The sequence below is a fragment of the Procambarus clarkii genome, chromosome 19 (genome assembly GCF_040958095.1).
Source record: "Procambarus clarkii isolate CNS0578487 chromosome 19, FALCON_Pclarkii_2.0, whole genome shotgun sequence".
Taxonomy (NCBI): domain Eukaryota; kingdom Metazoa; phylum Arthropoda; class Malacostraca; order Decapoda; family Cambaridae; genus Procambarus; species Procambarus clarkii.
Genome location: NC_091168.1, coordinates 35,017,897 through 35,036,571, shown reverse-complemented (window position 1 = coordinate 35,036,571; position 18,675 = coordinate 35,017,897). Strand labels below are relative to the sequence as shown.

The 18,675-nt window shown below is 39.2% G+C and overlaps 1 protein-coding gene across 2 annotated transcripts; it reads left to right on the top strand.

The window, feature by feature from the left end:
* Positions 1 to 710: 710 nt before the first annotated feature.
* LOC123757470 (cystinosin homolog) lies at positions 711 to 17,026 on the top strand. Of its 2 annotated transcripts, none has more exons than XM_069327285.1 (2): positions 711 to 2,178; positions 10,217 to 10,287. In XM_069327285.1, exons 1-2 carry the CDS (start codon positions 889 to 891, stop codon positions 10,247 to 10,249), a joined length of 1,323 nt encoding a protein of 440 aa, XP_069183386.1. In that variant the 5' UTR covers positions 711 to 888; the 3' UTR covers positions 10,250 to 10,287. The 2 variants fall into 2 exon arrangements, with proteins under 2 accessions (XP_069183386.1, XP_045597083.2); XM_045741127.2 differs by lacking the exon at positions 10,217 to 10,287 and adding an exon at positions 10,601 to 17,026 and having other exon boundaries at positions 714 to 2,178.
* The last annotated feature ends 1,649 nt before the right edge of the window (positions 17,027 to 18,675 follow it).

The following is an 18,675-nucleotide window of genomic DNA, read 5'->3' as shown; positions in this document are numbered from 1 at the left end:
AAGTGACATCACCACTGTTACCTGCTGTAAGTATAAAATCCTTTCTTAGATCTTTCCAAGAATCTAATGAGACTCTCGTTACAGCGGGTAATGAACTAAGTATGGCAGCTTCCGCCCATTTATTTACGAGACCATTCTATCCTAACCTACCAGAGGACCCGCGAAGAGAAAACGGGACAGTGCGTCAATTTCCGGAGCCGATTATATACGTTACTTACAATATATATATATACTGCCGTCATTCACTTTGAACTAAATAATTACTTTTATCGTTATTTTTATTATTTGTGAACGAATTGGGGGTTCAGAAGTGGAGGTATACTCCATGATTTTAATTTTAATTTTATATACAAATTTCCTGCATGAAAGATGTACGAAAAATGCGTGTACGAGGAGAGGCCAAACTCCATGGTTTCAAAATCCAAATTCAAAATTCAAAATGTTTATTCAGGTAAAAGTACATACATAGAAGATGAGTTACAAACATAATGTTGGATTTATAGATAGAGCTAGTACATGCAATACCTAAAGCCACTAATACGCACAACGTTTCGGGCAATATTTTATATTTATTAATAAAATATTATTATAATTATTATTATAATAGACAAATCAGTGTTTAAAATGGGTGTATAGGCGAGTTCTTTGTACATTGATTATTATTATTGGTATTATTATTTTTTGTATTGTTGACAATTTGTGGAGGACTCTGTGTACGAAGTGGGTGTTGTGGCGCGTCAGCTGGTGCCTGAGTCAGGTGACTGTGGGAGGAGTCACCTTTATCTCTAATGACTGACTCACCAGCATGTCTGTATGCTGCGGCACCTGCTGTGAGCTCCAGCAGATGCCCCTAGCGCCTCCCAGCACCAGGTCATACCCCGGGGCACCATGGCAGCCACGTCCCACCAGCCATCATACCCTTGGGCTAAGCTCTGCCTCCTTATGCTGATAGCTGTAACACCTGTGTTCGCTCAGACACCTGCACCCCCTGCTGGACCTGTGGGCTTCCTAGCGCCAGTACCTGTGGCAGGTGTGGTGACCAGGTTCTTACGAGTGCCAGTACCTGTAGACCCAGCGACACCTGTGGACCCATCGACACCTGTGGACCCATCGACACCTGTGGACCCATCGACACTTGTGGACCTATCAACACCTGTGGACCTATCAACACCTGTGGACCTATCAACACCTGTGGACCCAGCAACACCTGTGGACCCATCGACACCTGTGGACCCATCAACACCTGTGGACCCATCGACACCTGTGAACCCATTAACGCTTTCTTACTCTGTTTTGCCTGTGTTCCCACAAACACCAACACCTGTATCAGATGCAGCACCTGTGGGCCCTGTACACTTCTCATATCTACTCCCACACAGCAACGCCACATCCACCTGTAGATTTGAATCGCACGATTTGACGTTTGTGGATTATGAGACTAAGAATTTCAGTCTCTTTGTGACTGGTGACGTTGAGGAGGAAGTGTCACTCATGTTTGGTTTTGACGGCGATGATATTCTTGAACAAATACCAAACGTCACCCTCGTGCCGGGGGACGTAGAAAAAACGTTTAACATTGTTCTTGTGGCCAGGCGTGTGGGGCACACTGTTCTGGTGGTGAATGCCAGCCCAGAGAATATGACGGATGTGTCTGATGCATTTGTTCGAGTGTCGGTCTCCCACTCCAACGACCTGGACTACTTTAGTGACGTTGTCGGGTGGGTGTACTTCACAGCCTGGTCTGTGTCGTTCTATCCGCAGACGTACATCAATTGGAGAAGGAAAAGTGTGATTGGCCTTCACTTTGATTTCCTGTCGTTGAATATCGTGGGTTTCTTCCTGTACAGTCTATTCAATGTGTGTTTATATTGGGCCCCATCCATAAAGCAGCAGTACTTCCTCAGACATCCGTTTGGAGTTAATCCGGTCCAACTGAACGATGTCATCTTTTCACTCCATGCATTTTTTGCGTGCAGCATCCAGGTGGTTCAGTGCTGTGTGTACGAACGTGGAGACCAACAGATCTCAAGAACTGCCAAGACTATACTCTCAGGCATTGTTTTGTCAACTCTCGTCATGGTCATCTTGGGGTCCGCAGTGGTGATCCAGTGGTTGGATTTCCTCTACTTTGTGTCCTACGTCAAGCTGTTCATCACACTCATCAAATATATACCACAGGTAACTATTAGTACAAATGACATGTTGTTTTCTTATTTATTGGCCATTTCAAGTGAAAGGTTTATTCCAGCAAGTCAACACAATTTTTCTATAAGCTTAGCAGAGAATGTCATGCTAAAAATTAGTAACTCGACCCACACATGTGAAGAGACAGGAAAGTGACGACATTTCGGTCCATCCTGGTCCCTTATCAAGTCTCAAAGGGTTCAGGATGGACCGAAACATGATTACATTCCTTTCATTTCTTATGTGTTGCTTAGGTTATAAGTTTACCTTTGAATGGCACTTTATGGCTTAAATGTTCTCATTTATTTAATAGTTTCCTAACCATGTGTTATGTCTATATCTAGCAGGAGAGAGTAGGGTCAAATAGTACACAGGCATTTTAACAAAGCTTTCTTTTTCTAATTGTCAAGATCGTATGTATTGTTCAGCTAGGCTATGTTAGCTTAGGTTTCATTGGATTAGGGTAGATAAGTTTTCCTTTGACAAGCTGTCGGCTTCCTGTCCTGATTGTGGCCACCAAGAGTCTGTGGCCTTCAGGTAAACTCAGTTGGTAAACTGTCTTGGGTATGAAGTACAGGAATTTGTTTCCTCACGCGATACTTCCTAAAAGGACTTCATAAGATTAGGAAAGGATTTCTCAGATTGAACACCTAAGTATAGTGGTCAACAAAGCTGGTTCACAACCTAAAGGTCACAGGTTTGATTCCCACAGCAAGACAGACCCTGGGAGCACATTTCCTGTCACCTAATGACACTATTCACCTAGCAGTAAATAGGTACTCAGAAATTAGTCGGCTGTTGTGGGAGTTGCATCTTGGGGAAAGGTCAGTAGTTGGTCGAGATGGACCATGATAAGCATAATATGCTTCCTGTCCCCCCAATGATGGGGGTAACCTTTGACAGGCTGCTGGCTTCCTGTCCTCATCAAGGCCACTAGAGAGATGGTGCCCCACAGGTAAATTCAGGAAAATATACCTGGAGTGGGTTCTAGTAGTTCTTCTAGATCTCAAGCCTGGCCAGGGACCAGACTTTACTTGTGATAATAACTTATAATGTCTTATGGAAAAAGTATCATTTACAGCAGGCATATCAAACTGAGGGTTCCCCGAGGGCCAGATGGGGTCACATTTGTGTTGTCATGAGGGCCACACATGACAACTGAGGGTCCTCCGTGGGCCATATGGGTCACATTTGTGTTGTCATCAGGGCCACACACCACAACTGAGGGTCCTCCGTGGGCCATATGGGTCACATTTGTGTTGTCATGAGGACCACACACCACAACTGAGGGTCCTCCGTGGGCCATATGGGTCACATTTGTGTTGTCATGAGGGCCACACACCACAACTGAGGGTCCTCCGTGGGCCATATGGGTCACATTTGTGTTGTCATGAGGGCCACACACCACAACTAATTGAAGTCATTTAATACAAATTATTGCAGAATATTTGTATTACACTTAGAAACATACAATGTGCATACAAATGGTTTAGCAGCTCGCGTTTCTTTTGTGCTTTTGAAATCTATTAAAAGGTGTTAGTTTAAATTATAAAAACTGCAATTTTGGCCATTAAATGACCAAAATACAGTATCCTTTGTGCGTGCCACAGGTGTGCTTGCAAAGGGCCGCATGTTTGACATATCTGAATTACGGTATTACAAATGTAATGTAATTTATATAATCCGCCTACCAAACGTTTAAGTGAAACAAATGAAAATACAGTTTGCAAGATGGTTACTGCACTTGGGAGAGTGGAGACGGTTGCTATTTGCAGGTGCCTATGATGCCTTTACCCAGGGCTTCACACGTCATATACCCCTTATATCAACCCCTTATATGGGTTTGACCAACCTAACAACCGTAGCTTAATAGCTAAACGTTACTTTAATACCCTTAACCTAATAGCTAAACATTGCTTTAATACCCTTAACCTAATAGCTAAACATTACTTTAATACCCTTAACCTAATAGCTAAACATTTCTTTAATACCCTTAACCTAATAGCTAAACATTTCTTTAATACCCTTAACCTAATAGCTAAACATTTCTTTAATACCCTTAACCTAATAGCTAAACATTACTTTAATACCCTTAACCTAATAGCTAAACATTACTTTAATACCCTTAACCTAATAGCTAAACATTTCTTTAATACCCTTAACCTAATAGCTAAACATTTCTTTAATACCCTTAACCTAATAGCTAAACATTACTTTAATACCCTTAACCTAATAGCTAAACAATACTTTAATACCCTTAACCTAATAGCTAAACATTACTTTAATACTCTTAACCTAATAGCTAAACATTACTTTAATACCCTTAACCTAATAGCTAAACATTACTTTAATACCCTTAACCTAATAGCTAAACATTTCTTTAATACCCTTAACCTAATAGCTAAACATTACTTTAATACCCTTAACCTAATAGCTAAACATTACTTTAATACCCTTAACCTAATAGCTAAACAATACTTTAATACCCTTAACCTAATAGCTAAACATTACTTTAATACCCTTAACCTAATAGCTAAACATTACTTTAATACCCTTAACCTAATAGCTAAACATTTCTTTAATACCCTTAACCTAATAGCTAAACATTACTTTAATACCCTTAACCTAATAGCTAAACATTACTTTAATACCCTTAACCTAATAGCTAAACATTACTTTAATACCCTTAACCTAATAGCTAAACAATACTTTAATACCCTTAACCTAATAGCTAAACATTACTTTAATACCCTTAACCTAATAGCTAAACATTAACCTTACAAACTTATCTTAACTTAATAACCAAACATTAACCTACCTACCTCACATTACCCTAATAACCAAACATTACCTAACAACCGTACCTTAATCTAGTAACCAAACAAGCTATCCTTAACCTAATAAGCAAAAATGAATACAAATCACATTGTACACAAGATGGTTTACCAATGTATTCTAAAGCTTTCTCAACCCAACCCAACCAAGCCTAACCTAACCCAACCAACACAACCACTTGGGCTGGATGGTTGAGTGATGGTCTCACTTCATGCAGGTTGCCATTCAATCCCTGACAATCCAAGTGGTTGGACACCATTCCTTCACCCCCCCCCTTCCCCATCCCATCCAAAAACCCTATCCCTTCCAAGTGCTATATAGTCATAAGGGCTTGGCACTTTCTCCTGAGAGTTCCCTTCCCCCCTAACCTAACCAAGCCTAACACAGCCTAACTCAAGCTAATACTGTATATCCTAAACTAATAATATATTAGTTTGGGATATATTAGTGGGTTAGAAATTAGATAACTCGTCTTGATGTCTTGAAAGTGTTTTGGAAGTTGACAAAATTCATTTGTTGTACTCTAGGCTTACTTTTTGTATTTACATATTTATTATTTTTATATAAATCCTAACCAATAAACTTTGCCCAGCAACCTAGATAGGTCAGAACCCAATTATTTTTCAAGTGTAAATTCAACCTATGTCCTCAACTCCCAATTGGGAGATCCCAGGTTCGATCCTTCTGCAGTACAGAAATGATTGGACACATTTCCTTTCACCTGAAGCCTCTGTTCACCTAGTAATAAATAGGTACCCAGGAGCTAGGCAACTGTTGTGAGTTGCATCCTGGGGAAACTCAGTACATATTTTAACTTAAGGAGGACTGCGATATAGGCCTAAGCTTCCTTTCCCTAACAATAGGAATTGTTTATTTAATTTGAAGTCTTGGTACATATATGTGGCTCATTGAAATGCTAGATTCACTATAGCTTCACCTTCAAGAAAAGTGCAGGGAGCAGAGAAAAGCCCTGTACTTCAACTTCATTGATCTTATAAAGGCCTTCAACCTCGTGAGCAGGGATGGACTCTTCAAGATCTTGGCCAAAATTGGCTGCCTACCCACCCAACTCAGCATAATACAATCATTCCACGAGGACATGAAGGACACGATTGTGTACGACGGCTCAGCTTCTGAACCATTCAACAACAGGGATGTTAAACAGGGATGCATTCTTGCTCCAACCCTGTTTGTCTTCTTCACGATCCTCGTCAAGCATGCCTTTGGAACAACCACAGAGGGCATCTATCTCCGTACAAGATCTGATGGAAAGCACTTCAGTCTATCCAGACTCCGAGCAAAGACGAAAGTACAGATGAGAATCCTCGGGGACTTCTTCTTTGCCATGATGCAGCAGAAGGCCTGCAGCAGCTACTCGACTACTTTGCTGCAACCTGCTCCGCATTCGGCCTGACAATCGGCGTGAAGAAGACAGGTGATGGGACAAAACGTCAATGAGTTACCCTGCACAAACATCACTGACTACATGCTGGAGGCGGTCCACAAGTTTGTGTACCTGGGCTCCACAATCTCAGACACCCTTTCCCTGGACACTGAGCTCGACAGGCGTATCGGGAAGGTCGCAACAACACTGGCCAGGCTTACAAAGCGCATTTGGGCAAATGTCAAACTGATAGTACACACCAAGGCACAAGTCTACATGGCATGTGTGGTGAGTACACACCAAGGCACAAGTCTACATGGCATGTGTGGTGAGTACACACCAAGGCACAAGTCTACATGGCATGTGTGGTGAGTACACACCAAGGCACAAGTCTACATGGCATGTGTGGTGAGTACACACCAAGGCACAAGTCTACATGGCATGTGTGGTGAGTACACACCAAGGCACAAATCTACATGGCATGTGTGGTGAGTACATTTCTTTATGGCTCAGAATCCTGGACTCTGTGCTCTTGCCAGGAGAGACGGCTCAATACCTTTTACATGCGGAACCAGAGACGTATCCTTGACATCACGTGGAGAGACCACGTCACCAACAACCCAGTGCTCGAGAGAACAAGAATATAGGAATCTCTTAAATGTTCACTTTCCTGAAGCAAAGATGCATGCAGTGGCTAGGACATGTCACATGCATGGAAGATGGCCGCATACCTAAGAATCTCTTATATGGAGAACTGGAATCAGGAAAGAGGCCCACCGGAAGACCCCAGCTGCATTTCAAAGATGCCTGCAAACGTGACCTCAAGCAGCTGAACATCGACATCAACACTTGAGAAGCAGCAGCTGTGGACAGATCTGCGACTCCAGCAATTCAAGGGCGAATTGAAGAGGCAGGTGGAGGAAAAGAGACTTCAGAGGAAGTCTCGACCATCAATACTCAGAATAGACCTAAAACGTTGATCAAGCGAGAGGAGTTATTCAGTAAATTCAATTTTAATAATAAAAGTATAGACTGGGAGAAAATAAACAGCGAACTTACAAACATTCCATGGGAAACTGTTCTAAGTAATACAAGTCCTACAGAAGGAATAGAAAAACTGACTTCGTAAGTGTATCAGGTCTGTCTGAAACATGTTCCTTTGAGGAAAGCCAGAAAGAGATCCAACGTAGAAAGAGAACGCAGACGACACTATAAAAGAAGGGAAAAAAATAACGAAAATGCTTAAGCAGACACGACTTTCCCGTCAAAGAAGAAATAATTTAAATAGGGAAATTGAAGAAATCAAGAGGAAATTGAAACACTCATATCAAACTGAAGAAATACAGTTAGAACAGAAAGCAATTCAGGAAATAAAGAAAAAATCCAAAATACTTCTTCACATATGCGAAATCAAAAGCAAAAATCACTGCCAGTATTGGACCTTTTTGTACAAGTGAAGGTTCACACACGTAGGATGACAAAGAAATTAGTGAAATCCTAAAAAAGCAGTATGAGGACATGTTTAACACTCCAATGAACAACATGAACGTGAAAGATCCAGACAATTTCTTTATGCGTGATATCCAAACCCCTGTAAATATAACGGATATAAACACGAGCGTACTAGACTTTGAAAAAGAAATTGAAAACATGCCCATGCACTCGGCCCCAGGTCCAGGTTCGGGGAATTCAATATTTATAAAGATGAGCAAAGTGCCAGTAGCACAGGCACTCAGTATAGTGTGGAGGAAGAGCTTGGACATGGGGGAGATACCAGATGCACTTAAAGTAGCAGACAAAACTTTAGCTATATATAATTCTCCCTCCCTCTACACAAGGGAGGGAGCAAAGCATTGGCAAAGAATTATAGACAAGTTGCACTAATGTCACACATAATAAAAGTATTTGAGAGAGTGATTAGGAGTCAGGTCACCAATTTCATGGAGACCAATAACCTTCACAACCCAGGCCAACATGGATTTCGAGTGGGAAGAGCGTGCCTCTCACAGCTACTTGATCACTACAAGGTGACCTCCAATTAGGTGAGTACTACAACAAAGTCACTGAGGCATTAGAAGAAAAACAGAATGCTGATGTGATATACACGGACTTCGCAAAAGCTTTCGATAAATGTGACCATGGAGTGATAGCACACAAAATGAAGTCAATGGGAATAACCGGTAAAGTAGGACGCTGGATACTCAGTTTTCTGTCAAACAGGACTCGGCGAGTAACAATCAACCATATAAAATCGAGTCCAAGCACAGTTAAAAGCTCTGTACCTCAGGGTACAGTCCTTGCACTGCTGCTTTTTCTTATTCTCATATCAAATACTGTATAGACAAAAATACAAGTCACAGCGTCGTATCGTCCTTTGCAGCTGACACAAAAATCAGTATGAAAATTATCTCGGCTGAACACATTGAAAAACTTCAAGCTGTTAATAAAGTTTTTGACTGGGCATCAGAAAATAACATGATGTTTAACAGTGATAAATTCCAGGTACTCAGGTACAGTAAAAATGAGGACCTTAAACATAATACAGGGTACAAAACACAAGCAAATGTCTGACGACCTAACGTTTAGGGAGCATAACCAAGCAAATATTGTGTCAGCCAGAAAAATGATCGGATGGATTATGAGAACTTTCAAATCTAGGGATCCCATCACAATGGTTATACTCTTCAAGTCACTTGTGTTGTCCTGTCTTGAGTACTGCTCAGTACTCACTTCCTCCTTTAGAGCAGGATAGATTGCAGAAATTGAGGTAATATAGAGAACATATACGGCACTCGATAAAGCACCTAAATTATTGGGATCGTCTCAAAGCCCTCCAAATGTACTCACTATAAAGAAGACGAGAGAGATATCAAATAATATACACGTGGAAGATACTGGAAGGCCAAGTACCAAATCTACAGAGTAAAATAACAACGTACTGGAGTAAACGATATGGAAGAAAATGCAGAATAAAACCAGTAAAGAGCAGGGGTGCCATAGGCACAATCAGAGAACACTGTATAAACATCAGAGGTCCACGGTTGTTCAACACCCTCCCAGCGAGCATAAGAAATATTGCCGGAACAACCGTGGACATCTTCAAGAGGAAACTAGATTGTTTCCTCCAAGGAGTGCCGGACCAACCAGGCTGTGGTGGGCCTGTGGGCCGCTCCAAGTAACAGCCTAGTGGACCAAACTCTCACAAGTCAAGCTTGGCTTCGGGCCGGGCTTGGGGAGTAGAAGAACTCCCAGAACCCTGTCAACCAGGTATCAACCAGGTGTCTCGACCATCGACAGACGCAGCCGCTTCGACATTTATCTGCACTCGCTGTAGTCGGGACTGCCATTCTCGGGTTGGACTTCACAGCCACAGCCACAGCATCCAATAGACACACAGGGCACAACTCCATAACCCCATGGGATTGATAGATGCCTACTGTTATATATTTATTTATTTATTTTATTTATTAATATTTCTGATATGTGCAAAGAAGGCTTGTCACAACACAGTAGATTGTTTACCCTAAGGAGTGGCAGAATGATCTATTCAGATTGGTGCTTTTCATAAAACTCAAAGCCTGATTTTTGCTCTTTACAAGTGGAATAAAAACGATGTTTAATAACTTTTAGAATGTGGTTCACCAGTGGAAGACACATTTATAGCATAAAACAGCAAATTTTCACTGGTTTCCTACATAAACATTACTGTATTCCTGTTAAAAACACCCTTGTAGACACATCTCAGTTTAACAAGTGCCTGTTAACATAAAATTTACAAAAACAAATTCTGATGGCAATATATGCATTCTGCAGGACACTGGTCTATGTCTCCGACTCACAGTTTAGAGATCCGGGTTAATTTCCCAGGCAGGACAGAAACGGTTGGACACATTTCCTTTCACCTGATATACCTGTTCACCTAGCAGTAAATAGGTACCTGAGAGTTTGGCAACTATTGTGGGTTGCATCCTGGAAAAGGTCAGTCATTGGCCTAGGTTCTATTTACACGTACATTAAATATTCCTTGAGAGATCTCAATGAGCTTGCATATACAGGCTTCCTTACAAGGAGAATTATTATAGTCATACTGGCTTAGCACTTTCTTATAATTATTACCTTACCTTGCCTAGTTTTCAATGTTTTGAAGCATTTGTGAATTTTTCAGTCCCTTAATTTGCATTTCTTTCTCTTAACCAGGCATACTATAACTACAGAAGAAAGAGCACCTCTGGCTGGAGCATCGGCAACATCCTGTTAGACTTCACTGGAGGCACACTCTCAGTTGCTCAGATGTTTATCATTGCTTACAACTACAATGATTGGGGGTCGATATTTGGAGATCCCACCAAATTTGGACTTGGTCTTTTCTCAGTCATATTTGACATTTTCTTTATGATTCAGCATTACGTGCTGTATCGTGGCACTGAAGGTTATCAACCCAATCTGAATTCCCCACAACCCACTCACAGCAGCTCTCTCACTGAATCAGTGTCTTCTGTTGACTACGGAGCAGTTGGCAGTATTCATTAAGATTTGTCATTGCTTGTAAAATTTCTGGCATTACAAGGGGAAAAAGTATCCAGTCATTACATGAACCAAAGATTTTTAGAATCATATATTCCATTAGGCAAGTAAGGGTTACAGTAAATGAGAAAAAGACTGAACACAAGATAAAAGTAGAGTTTGCAATATATAATGCTCATGGAGTTTCGGTGGACAATTTAAATGATATGTTTCAAGATTAGAGTATACTAACCCAGCAGGTAATATATGCTCGAGTAACATTAAATCAGCATCATCAACAATCATTGATTCAGCGTTGCATCAATGTCGTTTGCCCAGATTTGCCTTGGGGAAAGGGGGGGTTAAGAAGGGTTGGTTATTCAGTACTCTAATATAATTATGTTAAAATTTTATAGCAATTTTTCCCATTATTGTACTTTCATAAGTTAATTTTATATGGGTATTACATTTTTCCTAAATGTAAATTCCTTGCATGAAAAACAAAATTGTGAACAATTTTTGGGGGTTCCGAGCTCAGCATTTGAAGTCAGTGGAATGTGGCTTCTTAATACAGTACTGTACATTTTCTACAGAAGTTTTGCCAGGATTAATTTTCATATTCTAATGCATTGTTTTGATGAAAACTTAGCAAATTATATCAAAATAAACAAAGTGGATTAATACACAAAAAAAATCTTGGTCTACATAATGACGAGTATTATATAATTTTGCTGATGTACTGTACCTCTTTCAGAAGTGCAAGATTGTGGTTCAAAATGTTAAAACTTTTAATTTTGGCTACCTGCTGGGATTTTGAGGATTTGTAGTGTCGTCCTTATACAAATATTTATGCAAGCATAATTATATGAACTTTGTATTTTATGTTATTTAATTGTATAACATTGCATTTTGCTCAGTAAGAATGGAGATTAGCAAAATAATTTTAGGGTTAATTAATAAGTAGTTTCGTTAATGTAATACAGTGGATTTCTGCTTGAATAGGATGATTAGTTCCTATATTCTATATGCATCCAATATTTCACTGGTTTATACTTTTTTAATGTTTACATTTATCTGTACAGGTACAGCAAATCCTGTCTAGCAGGAATTTCTTGGCTTTTCCAGGGCCAGGAATCATCTTGCACTTATGTGTCTGCTAACAAAACTTATACAATGCATCTTTCCTCAACAAAGGTGGCTTTGTCTGTATTTATTAAATAGTTTACAAGATTTTAAACTTCACAATCTAACGTTATTATTGCTATAAACAACCTCGTAGCACTTTGGCATTCATAAACTGTAACAATTACAAACTGAGCAGCCATGATTAAGGAAGGGGAAAGGAAGTATCAGGAGAAGGTACCAAGCCATTATGACCATATATCACTTGAAAGGGATCAGCATAAGGATTTGGGACGCAACAGGTGGAAGGGATGGTGCCCAACCACTTGGAGGATCAGGGATTGAACGCCGACCTGCATTAAGCGAGACTGTCGTTCTACCATCCAACCCAAGTGGTGGGGGAAAGATGTACAAGTGCCGTAAGTGGACACTTGAGTGCTTGATGAATCCTGGTTGTGGTAGATGCCTCATCTACCTATAGTGGCAGATGCCTACAGTACAGTATTATTTCTTAAGACCACGTATAGTAATGATGTTTTAATTATGGCTTTATTGTTCAGAACCAGCAACTAGATTATTTTTATATAATCAAATTATTGAACTATGTTGGGTTTTATATGTGTAAGTACAGTACTGGGTTGCATGTGTATGAAGCTTCATTATTAAACTTGGTATCGCAAGTACGGCTACACAAAGTGTCATGTGACAAGGATTATAGGAAAGATGGAAACCATGAGCATAGTTCTCATACTGTAACTACACTTTAATAATTACACACACACAAACACAAACCATCAGTGGTTTCAAAGTGTCATGTGACAAAGATTATAGAGAAGACGGGACATCACAAGTGTAGCTCTCACCCTGTAACTACTCAGGTAATCTCAAAAAGATAATATACATTTAAAACTAAAAATGAACACAACAACAACAATTAAATACGTCGAGCTTAACCAAATATATTCTAGGCATAATATTACATATCCAGTACTGTATATGTGTTTTATGTTAGGTCTAGATAATTGACTTGCTTAAAATGTGTGGTTATTTACAGGATGCCTTAAAATTCTTCAGGATAATGTGGACTGTTATAGATATGTAACAGTACATATTTTGCTTTAATGCCCCACCACATTCTTCATTCACTATATGTAGTCATTTTGGAGAATAGGTTATAGAAGTGTCAATGAGCTGATAGACACAATTTGATAAGAGTCAAGGACAGACTGAAAAGTCTTCACTTGGACTTTCATATGAGTGAGTTGGGTTAGTAAGTGTCAATGAGCCAAATGCTGCAACACCAGGCAACACATGCAGATGAGGAGTCACTGAAATATGTGGCTGAAATATGTTGACCAAACCACACACTAGAAAGTGAAGGGACGACAACGTTTCGGTCCGTCCTGGACCATTCTCAAGTTAACCACAATCGACTTGAGAATGGTCCAGGACAGACCGAAACGTCGTCGTCCCTTCAGTTTCTAGTGTGTGGTTTGGTCAACCAGGAAACACGCTGTCATTATATTTGTTCACTCATTCGTGAAAGGAGAAAAGAGATTTTTGAAATGGGGTGTGTGGCGTGATACGGTACTGTGGGTCCTACCTGTGCAGTTGGAAAGGTGCACACGCGTAACATTAAAAACAAAACAAAAATTAATGAGCTTTTGCAGTGTGAGAATTGAGTAGGAGAGGAAGAAATACTCGGATAATGTAATATAACAATTTACTCTATAATCAAGATAAATAACATCTGAATTACACACAAACCCCTTGACTTGAAACACTTTGCTAACACACAAAAGCAAGAATAACACGTGAAAAACTTACGTTGACACAACGAAAAATAACAGTTGTGATTTAGAATAACAACACAAAACACTACAACTTGTACGCAAAGCAGCAAGGCAAGCGTCGCGACAGTACTGTAATGTCGTAATCCCCGAGCACCTAAAGAGAGACTGACGAGACGGCCAGGATCAGGTGTACAGTACTTATACCCCCTGATAGTGACGTCACATCCTTTGTCAACGGCTGACGGGAACTAGTCGCCGGCGGGAGAACTCAATTTGTAGGTCTTAATCACCTACTGGCTGGTGCATCTGGCATGGGCTGATGGGGGGGGGGTTATGGTATGTACCCTGGGAGTATTGTCTAGACTGTGTCTGGACTAGCGTGAGCATGATTTCCATGGACATATTGATGATGAAGGTAAGCCCTGGTGAAGTGTAGTGGTGTCGTGAATGGTTTATCAACGACAAAGGTGAGAGTAAAGAGGCACTTTTCCCAGCTATGTAGGGAAATTATGACAGGGTGTCTTGCAGAACTGGGTCAGAACTTGAAGGTGTTAGTTAAGAAACCTTTGTGTTGGTTATTCTTAAAGATACATTCCAAGTAGTTATTGCTTCCCATGAATTTTTACATTCTGTTTTTATTAGTCTAAACTGATAAAATACTGATATCATGAGTCTGTCTTGATAAGCACAGTATGTGTTACCTTGAGATGGTTCCAAGGACCAATGTCTTAATGGCCTGGTCTCTAGTCAGGCCTCCTAATTTATGACTCGATCAGCCAGGCTGTTAAATGCTGCTACTCGCAGTTTGATGTATGAATTACAACCTGATTGATCAGGAATCCTTTGGAAATGTTTATCAAGTTCTCTTTTGAAGACATGTAAAGTACAGGATATTGTTTTCCAGCAAATATTTTCTTAAAAACTCGACAATCACCTATGGATGAATATTTTCCAAATAAGTAAGTGGTGATTTGAAGCGAACAGCATAATAGTGGATGTGCTTTTTTAAGATCTGAGGGCGATTCATAGCTCTGTGTTTTAATTTTTTACTTGCTCACCATTACTATATATGAGAGGTGCTTACCATTTCATAATGCATATATGATACTTGCTTTATTATATTTTTGTATACTGTATTAAAAGTGATGTATTATAATTTTTATATCTAGTTATATTTTACAAAGGATATTGTCTTTAATGTACCAATAACCATCTACTTGGACTGGTCGGCAAATTGATGATTTCTGTTCATGCAGTCGGCATTAAATCTTCGATGGTGCAAGTAGTTGGACACCGTTCCTTCATTCCATCTTCGTGTCCCAACTCCTTACCCTCATATAACTTCAAAGTGCTGTGTTGTAATCATACTGGCTTAGCACTTTCTCCTTATAATTAATCACCTTACCTTAAATGTACTGTGTTTATTAATATTGTAGATATTCTTGATATTTGTTTCAAATCAAATACAGTACCTTTATATTACATGTATTAAGTACAGTACTGCAAATACCTCTTTATTACATGTACTAAGTACAGTACAGTACAGTACTGTACAGTACTGTGAAAAGAATTACTGTAATGAAAGAAATATTTTCATTTGTTTAAATTTAGCTATTTAAAGATAGATTTGTCTTTATTATTAAATTAAATTTTGGAATAAATGGAAACAGACTAGAATAAATATTTTATTTATATAAATTGTTTATAGTTGTACCTCCAAAATCCAGAACATGTCATTCCAAACCTCATCTGGATTTTTCAGAAATTTACAAATTTATTACTTGCCAAATTTTCCTTAATAGCAAGATACTGTATACAGTAACAGAGTACATGTTTATTCATTTTCAAGTAAACATATGCTGTATACAGTATTTAATATAGAAATAAAAGATTTTTTGCCTATGAATAATAATGACGCACGAAAAACAATTTATTGTAGCGCTGGCTGGTCTTGATAACACAAGAGGCTGCAAAAGCATTACAACACAATGTCATGGTGACTTAAACTGCTGCAGTCACTCTGAACTGGCTTTAAACTCCTCAGTCCCCATAGTTAATGCCATTCTTTCAACCACAGACTGCTCACCACCAGCAGTCAACTATACGTTAAAGTGTTGCACAAGTCATTGGTTAGCAGCAACATCTAAATCCTCATGCTCAGACGGGTTCAATGTTTTGGTTACTAATCTTTCCACCATTGCTTTCTATTTTATTTTCAAACTATATCTGTTTGCATTTTTATACTCTGCAAGCCTCTCCCTCGCCAGCTGCTATTCATCTTCTAACACCTCATTATTAATATTATCCATTGTAAGGAAGTTCCTTCACCATTGCTTATTGGTTTACTCCTCATCTTATGTCTTTCACCTCACATTATGACCTTGTATTGCCTTACCACTCTTCACACAACTTGGTAATGATCTAGGACAGACCAAAAGCCATCACTTCCTTACTTTTCACAAATGTGGATCGAGTAGCTACTCGTACTGTTCTCGCCATAGAATTATGGCTTCAACTCGTAGCAATATCAGAAAAATATTTTTTTCCCATATTAGAAAAAACCAAGTGTAAAGGCTTAAATAACCAGAAACCAAAATGCACTAACAAGTAAAACACACACAATGAAATCACAATAATATACTGTATATCTATGAGAAAGGTTCACATCTGGGGTGACCCAGGATGCTCATTGAATCCAATCATCCCGAAAAAATTTCTCGAGTTAAAACACTTGTTCGAGACGCATTTCTTCACTTGGTCTAGATGCCTCGGAAAAAACTTGCATAAACTCATTGTTCAATTTATAATACGGTACAAGCTTACTTTAAATATTGAAATGTAAATGCATAAATTAGAATAATACAGTATTTACAAATAAGAACCAAAATAGGAAAAAATACAATATGATGAACTGATGATCTAGATTAGTGTCCAATCCTGGATCTTTTTTTTTTTTTTTTTTTTTAGAAATCTACAATTTAGAGGGGAATATCCATTGCACAGATTTTGTCAGTAGTTTAGAGGGATCCATTACAGGAATGTCTGGATTTTGGAGGGTGCATTGTACTCTACATGACTAAAGTATTTAATAAGTGTACTGTTTTCATAATCATGGAAATACAGGCAGTGTTTCATTGAATAAAATTTTATTCTTTGTTTAATATATGACAATAAATATTGAAGCCTTTGGATTCAAGAATACATACAGGTGTTTTTAATTTAAATTTGAGAATCCTGTGTATTATCCAATCTGCCATTGTAGTGGATTCAAGGACCAACCAGCTAAATGTTTAAACTACATAGCTAACTGCTTTCCATTATTAGCATTTAGCGTCGTGTTCCAGCTTCCATAAGAATTACTGTTGTAGCATTAGTGGTTCTGGTCAAAACCATATAAAATATTAGACGAGTAACCACGTGGCTTTCACCCTCAAGTCTCCGTAAGACATATGGTTATCACCTTCTCAAGTCTCTATAAGGCAGTTACCTTCAAATGTTTCCGGGGCTTAGCATCCCCGCGGCCCGGTCGTCAACCAGGCCTCCTCGTTGCTGGACTGATCAACCAGACTGATGTGGCTGCTTGCAGCCTGACGTGTGTATCACAGCCTGGTTGATCAGGTAGATCAACCTTTCTAGAAAGTTCATTTTAACTGCTTACAATGATATTCATTTACAAGTCCATATTTCACCTGTCTGTCTCTTTTACCGTCCTTCGGCACAAAGAGGCACAACTGTTACCTTCACAGTCTTTGTAAGGTACGTGGTTATCACCTTCACCATCTTCATAAGGTACATGGTTATTACCGTCAGTCTCCATAAGGTGTACAGCTATCTTCTTCATGGTCTCCATAAGGCTCAGTCTATGTAAGGGACATGGCTGTCACCTTCAGTTTATGCAAAGGACATGGCTGTCACCTTCAGTTTATTTAAGGGACATGGCTGTCACCTTTACAGTTTATGTAAGGGTTTTGGTGTTACATAGCCTACCTGGCTTGGTGCCTTCTTTTGATAATTACTTACGTAAGGGTTGTCACCTTCATAGACTATTTGGGACATAGTTGTCACTTCAGTCTCCATAAGGCATAGCTGTGCTGATAAATGGCTGCTGGAATTCAATAGATAAGTGTAACGTAATGAAGGTCGGAACCTTTCTAAAAAGGTACGGCAAGTCAAATGGGCAGTAAGAAAAAATAATGTGGATGCAATGTTTTAATTTAATAATGGGGGTGTAGGAGGCATTAGTTCAGTGAATCTCTTGTATATGGATATACAGATGTGTAGCAACCATGTAGCACAGTAGACTTGTCTCACAATTGAAGGGGGAGGGGGGCCTCCCTGATTTGTCATCTACACTGTATTAGGCTTACACTGTGTATGTATTTATGTATGTTTCAATGTTGTATGAACAAAATATTGATGAGTGCTGTTCTGGGTGATGCCACAGAGGATAAATGGAACCATATGGAGTGACAATATAGACACCCAGAATAACAGTTGCAATGTGCCACCGCCCAGAGATGAAGACATGCCACTAGTACGGTACATGTAATGAACTTCATTGTCACCATATAGTTGAGAAAACTATATGAACATAATCAGTATACATAATTACGTACTTATTTTATTTTTGACAATTAATGCATTGGCAAATTACATTTGTGATAACCACATTTGCTTAGTAAGCAATAATAAAATAGCTTGACTTTTTCATTGATCTACGTAAACTGTATTACATCCATATAGCCATTATATCCATATTGATATAAAACCCAGACAATAATAGTTATTTTGAAGTTAATTAAGGCGAAGGCGAAATTATTTTGAGAATTTTTCTCTTTTGAAGTTAGAATCCAC